General features: G+C 36.1%; 2 protein-coding genes across 2 annotated transcripts; one reads left to right on the forward strand and one right to left on the reverse strand.

Moving 5' to 3' along the window:
* LOC18767689 (cleavage stimulating factor 64) lies at positions 1,244–7,584 on the forward strand. The gene is made up of 10 exons (XM_020570441.1): positions 1,244–1,618; positions 1,872–1,950; positions 2,504–2,678; positions 3,304–3,337; positions 3,453–3,697; positions 3,775–3,852; positions 4,660–4,695; positions 4,792–5,325; positions 5,738–5,989; positions 6,955–7,584. The coding sequence occupies exons 1-10, from the start codon at positions 1,588–1,590 to the stop codon at positions 7,102–7,104; spliced, it is 1,614 nt and encodes a 537-aa protein (XP_020426030.1). The 5' UTR covers positions 1,244–1,587; the 3' UTR covers positions 7,105–7,584.
* LOC18768315 (FAD-dependent urate hydroxylase) lies at positions 9,161–12,048 on the reverse strand. Its single transcript, XM_020569528.1, has 6 exons — positions 11,924–12,048; positions 11,496–11,642; positions 11,352–11,402; positions 10,690–10,858; positions 10,379–10,613; positions 9,161–9,811 (listed from the first exon to the last, which is right to left on the reverse strand). The coding sequence occupies exons 1-6, from the start codon at positions 12,001–12,003 to the stop codon at positions 9,279–9,281; spliced, it is 1,215 nt and encodes a 404-aa protein (XP_020425117.1). The 5' UTR covers positions 12,004–12,048; the 3' UTR covers positions 9,161–9,278.

Raw genomic sequence — 15,547 nt, forward strand, 5'->3', positions numbered from 1 at the left:
GAGAGAGAGAGAGAGAGAGAGAGAGAGAGAGAGAGAGAGAGAGAGAGGTTGAGAGGAGTGGGTCTGCGAGGGGGAAAAGAAAAGAGAACACAAGGAGAGGGAGAAAGAGAGATATTTAAAAGTATATAAAAAATTTAGGGTTAATCGTTTTATTAGTCCCTAAACTTAGATCCGATTTACATTTGAGTACCTCAATTTCCAAAATGGTTCCCGTGGTCCTTTAACTTTAGTTTCATTTGCACAACTAGTCCCACTGTTAATTCTGTTAATTTTTTCTGTTAAATGCAGGGGCAAAATGGTTTTTTTATATTTTGAAAAAAAAAGAAGAAAAAAATCATATCTTTAAAATAACAATAAAAGAAAATATCATAAAAAACCAAATAAATAAATTTTTGGGGGAGTAAAAATTGGGATAGAGGGGAAAATGGAGAGTTTAATTTTAATTTTTTAGTTTTTTTAATTTTTAATTCATATTTTAATCAATTTTGATATAAAAATACCATTTGGCCCATGCATTTAACAGAAAAGTTAACAAAATTGACGTTAGGACCATTTGTCCTAACGAAAGTGAAGTTAAAGGATCACGAAAACTATTTTGGAAATTGAGGTACTCAAATGCAAATCGAGTTTAAATTCAGGGACAAATAAAACGATTAACCCAAAAATTTAAGTTGCTTTTGATTTAATTTTTTATGAATTTAATGTTAAAAATATTTAAAAAATATTATATTTAATGCCATGTGGTTCCATACTATTGGATGTGTGGGCTCACACATGTGCCAGTCATCAATTTAACAAAAAAAATTGACGGAAGCTAACAGCAGGGACTATTTTGATGTGTGGAGGGTAACCTTAAGAATCATTAGTGTCACAAAAAAACGTTAGGGACGAAAAGTAATAATGACATAAACCTCAGAAACTATTTGTGATAAAAAACCTTTATTTTATTTTAAAGCTCCTACGTTGTAATAGTTTAGTTTAGACTATCATGATTGTTAAATTTTTTTTTTTGGTTTTTATTTATATTTATAGTTTTTATTTTATTTTATTTTTTTTAGAACATTTCCTATTGAAAAGAACAATAACATATTAAACTCACACACACAACACGGATGCTAAAACTCAAACCCAGAACCTTATATGAGGGAGTAAATACTCCAAATCACTACACTGGTGGGTCATTTGCTTATTTATAGTAATTAAATAGGTTGGATTGCAGTAAAATGAGACACAAACCCGAATTGACCCGGATTCCTGTAATTAAAAGGAAAAAGGCCAAAAAAATTCAAGAGGGCAGTTTCTTGATTCTCTGCGTTCCTTCACGAGATCGAGTCTCTAATTCTCTCTCTCTCTCTAAATCCTGAGCTTCTCTGCCTGAAGGCACTGGTTGCGAGCCTTTGCTGTTTTACTTTGCATTCTCCAATTTCAGAATTCACAAATTCGTGTTGAATTTAGGGTCTTTAATTTGCATAGTTGTTATTGTCAGAGTTTTTAAGAGCAAACAGTGAAAAGCGAAGACAAAAAAGGATGGTAAGGAGGAAGAAGATGAAGCAGTGCTTCACCTTCTTCTTCTTCTCCTATTAATTCATGGCCGCTTCTCAACACCGCTGCGTTTTTGGTACTCTCCCTTATTCTGATTCATTCTCTGTTTGTTTCCCAAGATATTCCTTTAGAAAATAAAAATGCAGTGATGAAATCTTGTGGCTTTCGATTTCAAATCCTACTCAATTGCAATGGGTTCGAATGGCAATTACTTTTCCCTTAACTTTAAGGGTTTTGTAGAAATTGGCTGAAAATCTTATGTGGGTCTTTGGGTAAATTCTAATGTTTTTTTTTTTTTTTTTGTTGTGGTTGAATTTGTTGTGATGCAGTGGGGAATATACCTTATGATGCCACTGAGGAACAGCTTATAGAAATCTGCCAGGAGGTTGGCCCTGTTGTATCTTTCAGGTTAGCCAGTTGACTCACTTCCCAATTAGAAATTAGAAATTTAACATAAACCCTTTTCTTCCTGAACCCTAAATTGAATTTGTAGAACCAAAAGAAAAAAAAAATTGAATATCATATCATTTTGAATCCTATTTATGCTTTATATGATTCGCTTGGAGATCAATATATCATTATTCCCGAAGGAAAATATTTAATCTTTAACCGCAAAATTATACCTAGATTTGTTGTTATTTTCTAATTCTATACTAGATGCTTTTTAATTCAAAGGGTGTTAAATAAGTTCTTGTGTTTGCAAAATTATATGTTTTTGGATGTTAAATACGTTAAAGATAACTTTTGGAGTGAATTCAGAAGCAAAGTTCTGTTTTTGCTTTAGCTAGCTATTTCCATTTGGAAGGTTGATATTTTATGAAATTATATCAGTTAGGGAATCAAGATTAGTGGAAACTACTGTATGATGTAGGTACTGTATGCTATACCCAGACTTATGGGTGGGTTGAAAGTAGAAACATTTGTTGAATTTGTTTTAATCTGTACATTCTATTTGTTTCAGACTAGTTATTGATAGAGAGACTGGGAAACCAAAAGGTTATGGATTTTGTGAGTACAAGGATGAAGAAACAGCTCTAAGTGCTCGGCGTAATCTTCAGGGTTATGAGATCAATGGGAGGCAATTACGAGTTGATTTTGCTGAAAATGACAAAGGTGCTGACCGAAATCGAGAACAGGTACTAGGAGACTTTTAGCTACAATACTTTCCCCATTTTCTTTGCTTTTTGTTTTTTAAATAACAAATTTCCTGAAGTATTGTTATAAGCAGTATTGTATTCTACTTTTCTTTTACTTTCCCATGCCCTTTATTAGAAGGGGCGTGACCTAGAAGAATATTGTACTATGATGCTAAATTCTTGGATTGCAAATCTGATCTGGATTGCCCGTATAAATTGTTGTGATCTTGTATTTGTTGACTCGTCGAAGAAGTTCTGCAGTGTTCCATATGCTTGACTGTGGTCTTGTATTTGTTGACTCGCAGAAAAAGTTCTGTAGTGTTTCATATGCTTGACCTTTGATTTGGAGTTAAGAGCCCATATGGGCGAGCTACACTCATAATTTTGCTGTTTGCTTTCATTAGTCAGACTTTTATCTGTTAGTTAGTCTATTACAATATTGTTGGCATTCTAAAACTCTTCTTTTTGTTAGATTATTACTTTTGCTATAGTACTGTTTTCTGGGAAATGTGTCCAAATTAGCCAAATGACTGGTATCAATCATCTTGATTTGAAAATAGCAACAATTAGGTGTTATAAATTTCGTTTTTATTGTAAGAGTAAAGTAATTATTTTTCACTTGCAGGGTCGTGGTGGACCAGGACTGACTGCAAATGTTGGTTAGTTTTCTTCTCTCATTTTCTGTCTTCTTTTTTTTTTTTCCCTCTTATTTATTATTTGACCTAAGAGAAACCTGAAACTGTGTTATTCTTTTTTCTTGTGGGTGCATCATAGATCCACAAAAACAAGTAGTGGGCCCATCTGTTCATGTGGAAGCTCTTCAACATCAGCCAATTGGTCTCCATATAGCTATAACTGCGGCGACCGTCATGGCAGGAGCTCTAGGTGGTGCTCAGGCTGGTTTGCAGCCTAGTCAAAATGGCTTGCAGAATCAATTGGCATCAGCCAATGATCCTTTGACACTTCATCTGGCCAAAATGTCTAGGGGTCAGTTGAATCAAATAATGTCGGAGCTCAAGGTGAGCAGTTTGACTGAAGCTTATTTCTTTATTCTGGATCCATCTTGGTATGTTTTTCATACTTTTTCTGATGATAGGTAATGGCTATACAAAACAAAGAACTAGCTCGTCAACTATTGCTTGCAAGGCCACAGTTGCCAAAAGCACTTTTCCAGGTAAATTTCTACTATTTGTATTGGTGTTTATGTTGTACAGATTTCAATCTGTAAATTTATTTTATAATATTACCCTTTTGTCATTTAAATTGGGTTTCTTGTGTAATTTTATTAGAGAAAGTTTTGCTTGACGTCCTGTAACAGAAGATATAATTGAGCTGTGTATTTCTGGTTTCCTTCTGAAACTAGGTCATTTGGATTTACTTTCTCCACAGTTTTTCTCCTCTGTTTTATCGGCATCCTCTTTATACCCTTTTTTGACTTCAATTCTTCTTGAACAAGATGAAGTTGTTTGAATATTTACTTGTAAAAAGGTGACAAATTATTGTGTCAAAGTGGGACTGTCCTTATGGAATAAGGCATATTGAATTTTTTATATATCTTCCTTGCCCTCCCTCCAATCAGCAATATCAAGTAAGAGACCAGTGAGCATAGCAGGGGGCTGGCGGAGAGAGAGAGAGCATCATCACGAAGAACAATATTTTTAAGCTGGCAAAATGTAAAATAAACGAATGGAACACAATGCTCAGACTTGGTCATCTTTCAATATGCCTTATTCCATAAGGACAGTCTCACTGGTCTCAACATAGAGGGATGTGGATGTTATATGCACATACTATTAATTAAGGGTCAAAGCTGTTTACATTTCAATTATGTGCATATAACATCCGCATCCATCTGTGTTGAGTTTTAAATCTAGAAACGCCCATCTCAATGCATTGAGTATGTATAGTTAGGTATGCTTGTTTCCGTGTTTTTCTTTAACCTTTTTATTTATAGAATTTGATATCTTAACTTTCTTTTCAGGCCCAAATAATGCTCGGAATGGTGAGCCCGCAAACGGTTCGTTTCTCCTCCTAGACCTTTCTATTGTCATAACAAGATTGTTAAGTACTTGAACTGGGTTGACCTTTTAACACCTTGACTCTCCTTTTTCAGTTGCAGATGCCAAATATCAGGCAAACTTCAAGTCAGCCCTCACATCCTCCATTCAATGAGGGCCAGCAGGGTCAGCCACCAGCTGTTCAAACCCTTTCTGAGCTACCCCCTCCTGCACAGAATAGGTTGCAAGCTGGGTTGGTGCCCAAAGCGCAAGAAGGCCAATTTTCTTCGGTACCTCAAAATCCATTGGTTCGGAGCCAGTTATCTGCACCCCAACAACAACACATGCAACCTCGAATGCAGCTTCCACAACATGCAAACCAACATGTCTTGCAACAGGCCCCATTGCTTGGGACTGGAGTTACAACAATTCCTCCTATACACCCCCAGTCTTCAGGTGGTTTGCCCATTCGACCACAAACTCAACTTGCAAATTCTTCTATTTCAAACCAGAAAATGCAGCCTCCTTTGCTACAGCATCCTGGTCTGGTCGGACGTGCCAATTTGGGGCATAACACTCAGATGGTTCGTCCAAATGCTTCTGTACATCAGTCTCATTTTCCTCGCCCTCTATCTGATGCCAGCTTTCAGGTGCCAACTTTTTCTAATTCTTGTCATATGAATAGGAAAAATTAATATCTAGCTGTTGTTTTGTTTTTTGTTTTTTTATAATTGGAAGAAAAATATCCATCCTTTTCTTCTTCGTCTTGGATGTCTACTTCCCACCAAAGCAGAGGATAAGAAAAAGATGATTAGTTTTGTTGGTGGAAATAATATTTTGTTAAGCTGGATAAAATTTATACATAATTTATTTTGCATGTTTTGTATTTCTGTAGTTAACAGTCATAAAATCTCTTCCACTTTTCTGATAAGGAAGGTTACTTGTTTGTATTTACAAATACAAAGAACTGGGTGGGAAAAAACTACCTCACCTTTCTAGTCTTAGTTATCTTGCTAGTTTCACTATTTGTTGGTGTTATTTAACTTGCTATATTTGTAACAGCCTGGTCCCTCAATGTCTTCGGGAATGTCACTGGCAGTCAACAGGGATGATGATTTATCTTCTGAATCAGTTAAGCGCCCTGCAAAGCAAATGAAGTTGGACGATGGAAGGAGTACCTCTTTGTCAGCAGGGCATCTGAATGTGTCTAATGCCAATGGAACTGCATTGCCTCATGTTTTTGGAGCTGGCTCAATGCCTGGGAAGCCTGTTCCTAATCCAGAAGTACAGCAGTCTGAGAAACAGACTTCTCAGGTAATGTCTTCCCTTGGTGATTTTTTTTGTTTCGTTTTGTTTATGTTTGTTTTGTTCCAGTTTACTTCTCATGTCTTCGCTAGTTTGGTCTTTAAACCGGACATTATTGTGTAAAAAGAAAGCTGTCTTGCTCTCAGTGATGCAGAAGTTTTTTTTTTTTGTTTTTTTAATTTTTTTTAATTTTTGAGTATCATTAATTGCTAGCACAAGTTTTGATTAAGCCTATGTTAAATTAGACCATCCAACTCAGACCCAATAACTAATTGGCATTGGTGGAGCCTGATGTGAGAATTTATATTCTTAACACATCCCCTGACATGTGGGCTCACAAAGCCAAACTCATGGTTCAATTATATGGTGCAAATTGGGCCTCAACATGGATGAACTTCTTGTTCTGGTATCATGTTGCCGATACAGCATCAAATGGAAAACCAAATTGCATTCATGGAAAGATGTGGGATTTCATAAATTGAAATGTTAGGCTTTAAAAAAAATGTGGGATTTTATACTCAGCAGATTTTGGAAAAGTGTTTGGATTTCCACATATTTGAGTAGCTGAAAGATTTCATTTTCTTTTTTTCTTTTTCTGATAATGGGTTTTTCTTTATAATAATTTTGGTGAACTTTTGGTGTTCTCTTAACTTGGTTTAGAAAGGAAATATCAATTACATAATGAACTTTTGGTTCTAAGCCATCCCTAGCGATGAATCAACAACTTGAAGTACCCTTTTTTTTTTCATGTGTTCTTGATAAACCAGCATGTATAACATAAAGACTTTGCCCCTGAATCTTAGTACGTTTAACTCTATTATGTAGTTTATGGTGTCCACTGTCTCTGCTTATTAAACTGTATGATAATTAAAGTTTATTCTTTCCAAAAAATGTTGGGCAAGAAATGCTACATGGTAGTTGCCAATTTCCCATTTTATCGGAGTATCTGACATCATATGTTTCCTTTTTCTCAGTCTCAGCTTCCACCCGGGGTGGAGTCTGCTCTACTACAACAAGTTTTGAGCCTAACACCTGAAAAGCTGAGTTCATTGTCTCCGGAACAGCAACAACAGGTCATTAAACTCCAACAGATGCTTCGGCGAGATCAGATTCAGCCATCGTAGCAGATAGTCATAAATGACCGGTTTTGATGCGGCAATTCATTACATACATGTGCAGGCACCAACTTGCTTGCTCTACAACAACATAAAGCTTGCTATTGATTCAATCAATTTTGATTGCTTGTAATATTATGTCCACATAAGAGTCAGATCAGTGGATCTGCAGTGCATGAGGCACCATATTATTCACGTAGCTTACACAAGCATGTGTTTAGTGTAATCAGTAAATTAGTTAGAATAGGAAAATTTTGGTTAGTTTCTGTATCACAAAAATTTAAATTTATCTTCACTTGCATACAATTGTCGCTTCACTTTTGACCAGCATCTTCTATTTGTACTTTTCTCCCACATTTGTACTTGGTTTGAGGTGATTCAAAAAAGTACATCTGCATCTTGTATCACTTCATGATCTGTATCGACACTTCGTTCTCTAGACTTGATCTGTTGTTTTTATTTATATACGTGTCTACTTTTTCTTGGTTATAATTTATGTGTTACTTCTAAGCTTGTCCAGATCTGCTGTCTCCGAATTTCCTATGCCCTCTGTCCCTTGCATAAATTTTTGACATCTCTCCCCAACTTAACAGGTCACGAACATTGGTTAATTCCTATTTAGAAGTAAAAAATCTGATCTTTTCTGTCAGTGCTTATGGATCTTCTACTTGCACACTCGGCCTTACTTTCTCATAGAGGAGACATGAAATTTGAGGACAGCAGATCTGGACTCCTTTTAAGGGTAGAGAGCCGATTTGAGGGCAGTAAATCCACGACTCAACGTAGAGAGTTGAAGCTTATGGACTCTTAAGCATAGAGAGCTGATTTGAGGAATCCAAGACAGCGTAGAGAGTTGATGCTTATGGGGTCGTTTGGCACGACAGACTGTTATGGACTATATTAAATCTTGAGACCGTCTCAAATTAGCTCGGATTGGCCTAAGTTGAATTAAGTACTGATCTACGTTTGGTGCTGCGTCGGATTAAGGAGCTGGATTGTAAAAATAATGAAGACCTATGTTTGGTGCTGTGTTGGACTAAAAATTAATTATTTTATTAATTTCTCTCTTTTTCTGGTTTTTTTTTCCCTAATGTTTTCTTCTTTTTTTCTCTCTTCTCTCTCTTTCCTTTTTTATATCGTTTTCTTCTTTTTTTTTACTATTTCATTCAAAAACTTTTTTTTTCTTCTGTCTCAAAACCTCCTACCTACCTTTCTTTTTCCACTCTGACCAAAAAAAAAAAAAAAAAAAAACTCTCTTTTTCCATTCAAAAACACTATTTTTCCTTTATCTCTCGAAAGCACCCTATTTCTGTAGACAAACCCAATACTTAATCTCCCTGCTGTAGAAAGAATAAGGAAGCTTGCTTCCCTGGCCTCCCCAGTTTTGATTTAGGGTCTTTCAACTAGTTTTTGGGCTAGCTAAATCTAGTTCCCCATCCCCTTCTACTGTTGGAGGTCTTTATTGGCAGAGACTTGTTAGATGACAGAGCCAACTCAATGATTTGAGCTTTTTCTCTGTCTCTTGAACGCCACCAGGAAAGCTCTTCTTCCTTCCTTTTAAATTTGGCCAATGATTATATCACATTATTGGATATTGAACTTTTTGGTTTTGTTGGTTTCCTTAGTTTGTCTATATATCAATCTGCCTTTTGACTAGCCCAAGCCAACTTGGAGCGGCAACTAGAGTTAATTGAGACTCATCAGCAAGTTTCGATTGGGTCTGTGGTGGTGGGATTTTGATTCAAGCCAAGGGTCGGACTCGCATGTTCAAAATAGCGATCTCGCTATTTTGCGAGTCACGGCATCGCTGTATTTAGACAAGCGAGTCGGGGTTTTTACACTGAGGGACTATACAATCTCATTTAAGTTAATTCTCTCTTTTACCAAATATGGGTTTCAAGTATTATATAACACAGTCCAGTCTAGTGAGACATAGTGAGGCATACCAAACATGAGTAAAATTTATAGTGCTAATGGTAGTTAAGAAATATTATTGGGTTTAAAAAAAAAGAAAAAAAAAAGAAACCTATTGCTAGCACTTCAAAAAAGTTATTATGTACTCGACTTTGTAATATCGTTGCAATAAGAAGTGTATTTCAAATTAAATACAAAATACCGATCACAGAACAATAGCACTATTTGAATCTAGTTAAAATGCTTCAACTTAAAGCAACACTAGAGTTTTAAAGGCATCCACAATCATATCGAGTGTGACGAGTCATATCACTAAAAAGAGCTGTCATCAAGAAGATACACACAAATTTGACAATCAACCCTGAATCTTGTTGTAGCAAACCAGCAAGATAAGTTTGTGTTGACAGCAGCACCAATCTCATCCTTCTTTCCTTCACGTACTTATCCAAAGCCTCTTCCACTTTCATCATCATTATATTCCTTGCCCTTGATTTTTTATCATAATTTTCAGCCAACTCCTGAGCCAAACATCTAGCAATGACAATGGAGTCTTCAATGCCAGCAGAGCCACCCTGGCCAAGGAAAGGTCCCATCGTATGCATGGCATCGCCGGCCACTGTCACGCTTCCTTTTCGAAAGTTTCGTACCAGAATGTCCCACGGCGAACGGTATCTCAAGCGTGTGTTAGATAATGATTTTGTGTCACTCTTGCTTATCATGTCTATCATTTCTGAAGGGAAGTCTTTGATTGCTTCTAATGTCAGTTGCCGAATGAGCTCCGGATCCTTTGGAACCTCCAACCCTGTTCATATAAACAATTTCTTTCATGTATGTAATCAGAATTCTACAATAGTTTCTTGGTTCTACAATAGTTTGAGCTATTTTTCATTTTGGTTCCGTAAATTGTATTTTGTCCAAATCAGAATGGAAGTGTCAAATTAATTCATAGAATGTCAGTGTGACGTGCACGTGTAGAAATATTTCGATCTTGTGCATATGTAGGCTTTAGGCTAGCACAAAAGAAAAGGTAAAAAGTACCACATGAGGGCCTCGTGTGATTATTTTGTGAGTTAATTTAATGAAAATCCGTTTTAAAGAAAAGAAGAGGTTTTTTTTAAAAAAAATTTATTATACAAGTGATAGCCTAAATTATAGGGGAGAGAGGGTTTCTCACACACACACACTATAAAAGTGTCATGGGAATTTGAACCAAAGACCACGAGTTTGCAAGTCAAGACATTTTGCCTAGAAATATGAAAGATTATATTCACTCTATGTGCGATGCAAATTCCAAAATCATAGTAAGCTGGAGTGGAAGGAATCCCAGTTGTAATTGATTTTGTGTTGTAGAGAAGAATCAAGAATTTACCTCCTCTACCATACATGACTTTCTGAGTGACGAACCAATAAACCAATTTATTATGAATGGGTATTCTTCCAACTGTGCACTTGTCACCCTTAACTTGGACAAACTGGTTCCCAAAATTATGACCACTTGGATACATTGTAAAACCTCTAACCTCCGATAATGAGAAGAGCTTTGATGGTTTTAGGTCAAGAAAATCCGCAACAACTGAGTTCGTTCCATCACATCCAATCAAAACCTGACACGTATAATTTTCATTTTGGCTTACTATTATTTTTCATTGGAAATTGACAAATGAAATATAACTTGTTCACCTTGGCTTTGATGGAGCTTCCATTCTGGAGATGAAGACTTGGACTGGAAGTTGATGAGTCTAACCTAACAGAGAGTGCTTGGCATCCAAGGCGTATGGTGCCACGTGGCAAGCTCTCTGCTAGTGCTGTGATCAGATCCATCCGTTTCAGGCATCTTGTTTCCCCACCTCTATAATTAATTATATTACAAACAATTATAACATGTTACATAATTTTGTGACACTACTTGTGTGTCCCTTTATTCAAGTTATAAGGTTAGGCCTAAAAGATACATACTTCATGTAAACATGAAGGAGGTGGATTAGTAAGAGTAATGTTAATTACCAGAAAGAGGTGGTTTTCTTTTTTACTTACATTGATTTGTTTTTAGAGTTCTTAACAGGGTTTTGGTTTTTGTCATGCATGACTATATATATCTTTCTTTTTCTTCTTAATAATGTAGGGGGATAGGGGGTAGGGAGGGCTCCCTAAAGTATAGGTCCTCTCTCCTTTCGGACTGAGAGTGGATTTGCATTATCTAACCATCATTCAGAAGCAAATTTCGCCTAATCTTCTATTTTAAAGTGACATGAACAAATTGATGAAAATATATGATGACTATAAGCATTATTGATGTACGTAATTTGCAGAAATTAACTTGGGTCATAAATACTCACACTCACCCAAGCGGTATTTCTCGTTGCTTCCCACTATTGAGGCATATGTCTCTAGCCCTAAGTATGAAAATAGCAATAACAAAAACAATAATATTATAATTAATTGTGAAAAAAAAAAAATTTGATAAAGACAAATATGGACATATATACCCTTGAAGCGGCATGGCAGTCTGTCTGAGCTTTGAGGCCACACCAAGTTCATCCAAAGCTCGCCAACCATTTGTTCGAATGGTGATTCCTGCCCCGGTGGCACGCAGGGATTCTGATCTTTCCAACACCACACTCCTCAAACCCTTCCTACATATGTTCGATGTACTAAATCATGTTGATCTTTACATATAAAAATAATTACTATAATTGCCAGAGGGTATAACTCAATTGGTTATGAATACTTAGGCCTCAAGTCCTCCTGTGACAAAGGTTTGAAAATCCCAGATACTCATGAATGCTTGTGTGTAAGCCCCCCTTTCCCCAGTTGCTTTTACTCAAAATAAATAAATACTATAATTAAACATAAATTAATCAACTACTTGTTCTGTTTTGAAATATACTCCAGTAGTAGTGAAAAATCAAAGTACCTATGAAGAGCAAGGGCAGTTGCAAGGCCGCAGATTCCACCACCAACTATGGCAATCTCCGTCTCTTCAGCTACTTCCATATTTCTGACCCCTCTCTCTCTCTCTCTCTCTCTCTCTCTCTCTCTCTCTCTCTCTCTCTCTGGTAGAAATATATGCTTTTTGGCTCATTTTTTAAACCTCAGTTACATATAGGTCCTACCATGTCCAGCACAAGCTTTGTCATTTTTGAAAAAGCTTAGAGCATCTTCAGGAGAATCTCCAAATTTTAGCTAAATTCTAGCTAAAATAGCTAGAAAGCTATTATAGCAAATCACTTAAAAGGTGTTTCCTCCAACAATGTTATCTATTTTAGCTAATCTGAAATTTTTTATTATTATTTTATCTTTCTCTTTCTCCCTCTTTCTCTTACAAATCCAATATATTAAATATATAAAAGAAATAGAAACTCAATCCCACCAATCTCCCAAATGTCTCTATCTCTCTCTTCCTTTTTTTCTCTCCTCCTAGCCAAATTTTCTCTCCTCCTTGCTAGATGTAGAGAGTCAAAAGTTGGTTCTCCAAAATAGAGAGCCAAGTCGGGAGTCTGCTGGAGGAGGATTTTCCTTCTTTTTAGTCAAAGTAACTAGGGATAAGAGGATAAAGAGTCTGTTAAAGATGCTCTTAAGGGGTCTTAAGCTAGCTAGCCAGATAAATGCTTACCTTTGAAGTGTATAAGGTTTTCGGATCCTACTCAGATTGTGCTACTTGGAAAATGACATGTAGGGTTGATTGTTGAATGCCCAAGGATTTTTACTAAACAATGTTTAGTGGCTTTTAGCTACTCTAAGAAAGAATCTTTATATTTTTAAAAGTCAGAAATAAAATAGTTCATAAAACAGTCCCTATTTCATTTAGGACATAAAAATAACTCATGTCAAGCCAGTTCTCCAATCTATTCACAATTGTTTGATTTTTCAAGATAGATTGCTTATGTCTCACTCATATTTTCTCATTGGCCATTCGGTTCAAAGTTTAAAAGCTTGGAGTTGGAGAATGAGTATGAAAAAGCGTTATCAACGACTTGTGGGAAATTGATTTATTTAGCTCACACACGTCCTAATATTGCATATATAGTGAGTGTAGTGAGTCAATTTATGCATTCTCCTAGTGAAGATCATATGGGTGCTATGATGCGTATTTTGAGGTATTTAAAATTAACTCATAGCAATGGGTTAATATTTTTCAAGTATGATCATACAAATGTGGAAGGGTATAGGGATGCTGATTGGGCTGGTTCAGTCACTAATAGACGTTCTACATGGTTCAATCACTAATAGATATTCTACATCTGGGTATTTCACATTTGTTTGTGGTAATCTTGTTACTTGGAGGAGTAAAAAGCAAAGAGTGGTGTCTCGGTCTAGTGCTGAAGCTGAGTATCGTGTGATGGCTCAAGGTGTATGCGAGTTACTATGGTTGAGGAGATTGTTGAGAGATCTTGGGTTTGCGTGCTAGAAACTCATGGATTTGTATTTTGATAACAAAGCTGCAAATGCTGAGATCGTTTCTTTTCCGTTTATATCATCCGAGTATCAACTGGCAGATGTACTTACGAAAGCTGTGTCTACTACTGTCTTTCTCAACTCGTTTGACAAGTTGGGTTGCGTGACATCTTTGCTTCAACTTGAGAGGGAGTGTTAGCGAGACCTAGCTTAATTAGGAGATTTATTTCCTAGTATATTAGGACTCTATTTCTTTCCTTTTTGTACAGATATTGTGTAATTATGATTTTATCTTATTTCCTTGTATAACCCTATTAGGGTTACAAGAATGATCCAGTACCAGGGTTTAGGGTTTAGGGGTCCCTCGGTTGGACTGCTCATTCCCTAGCCACATGAGTATTAAGAATTCTGCCATGTGGTCTAGTAAAACGATCCTCGTGTTGGATTGTTTTCCCCTGGAACATGATGATGGTGTGTGTTGTGTAATATATATATATATATATATATATAATAGGTACAAAATTAAGAGAAGGAAAGAGGAAGTATTATGTGATATAAATTGGATTATTTAGATATTGGATATTATTATCATAAATGTCTTACGTGTTCATCTAAGTTATTATATTTATTAAGTAAGTGAGTAATGTTTATTGGGAATTTGGTTGTGGGTTGAGTTTTTTATTAAATAATTTTATGACCTTGCATTTTGGGATTTAGGATAGTGGTTTTGAGTTCCAGCCGCACGGGCGTTGAGGATTTCCGTCGTGCGTGTCTGGGGATTAAGTTTCAGCTGCACGGGCGTCGAGGATTCCGTCATACATGTTGGGAAATGTATTTATGTAAAGATAAAAGTATAATGGGAACAATGGTGAGATTTTTCTTGAGCATGTGCTTGGTGAGTGCTCTGCACAAGTGTGATCGTTGTTATGATGCTTAGACAATGTTGTTTTGCAATGTACGCCTTGGATAGGGTATGATTACAAGAAGAAATGATTTTGGAAAAGTAATTTGAGTTTTAAAGTAAACGGTTAGTTTTAAAACGGTTATGCATAGTACATGTGAGTTTTTACAAGGAAATGGTTTTGAGTTATGAATTATGGAAAGAAATGAGTTTTAAAAAAATATTTAGTTATATGCTTTGTGAGAATTGAAGTTGAGAATGAATCTAAATTTTATTGTAGGTTTTACTTTGACAATTCTGTATATTTCTGATTTGTGATTTCTTTTCGTCATAACAACTACGTGTGGCTAAATCCCTCACTAAGGGGTACGTAGGTAGCCTGAGGTTTCACCTAGATGCAGCCGCGAATTTAATTATTTTTTTGGATTGATTTTTTATTTTGGCCCGAGTCTTTAAGAACTGCTTGCGTTTGTGCTTGGTTGGTAGTCTTTGTATGCTGAAAGTTGGGAAGTTATTTTATTGTTTTTCTACAAGTTAAAAGTGTGGGAATCGTTCTAATTATAGGGGAGACTCTATCGAATTTTCGGCAGGAGTCAAACGGTTTATCCTTTAAAATTGGGGTTATGTGGCTTTTTAGTAAAGTAGTTCTGGCGTCGGGTAGATGTCAGACGTCTACCTGACATCGGGTAGAGGTCATCAAGGCATATCCCACATAGAGAGCTTCATGTGCTGATAACGTGTTGTAAAATGAACGGTATATGTGGGAATATTGAGTTGCACGTAAAGTAAATAAGACATAATATTTAACGAGGTTCGGCCATGCCTACATTCTCGGAGAGTAACAGTAGTAACTTTTTACTATGTAAAATAATAGGGCTACATCTTTAGTGTTTACAATCTCACTGGCTCATTTATTTCTCTCTTTGCTCTCTCTTCTCACTCTTCCTCTTTCTTCCTTCTCTATCGGGGCCTTCTTTCTGTCTCACTTGGTATGCTCTCATTCTTTTTCTGGAGAGATACATTCTCTATTGATGGAGATGTCTCTTTATAGGCCAAAATATTGGCTATTCACTCACAAGTCTTTGGCTTCTCTCGAATGTTTGGCAGACAAGTATCATCATTTTTCTTCAATCAATTAGATAGTGAGCTCTACCATTCTGGGCTCCATTCTTGACTTTTCAACAATGTATATGCTTTTTGGCTCATTTTTTAAACCTTAGTTACATAATTAAGCAAGAAGAA

Source organism: Prunus persica, chromosome G8 (assembly GCF_000346465.2).
Source record: "Prunus persica cultivar Lovell chromosome G8, Prunus_persica_NCBIv2, whole genome shotgun sequence".
Lineage (NCBI taxonomy): Eukaryota > Viridiplantae > Streptophyta > Magnoliopsida > Rosales > Rosaceae > Prunus > Prunus persica.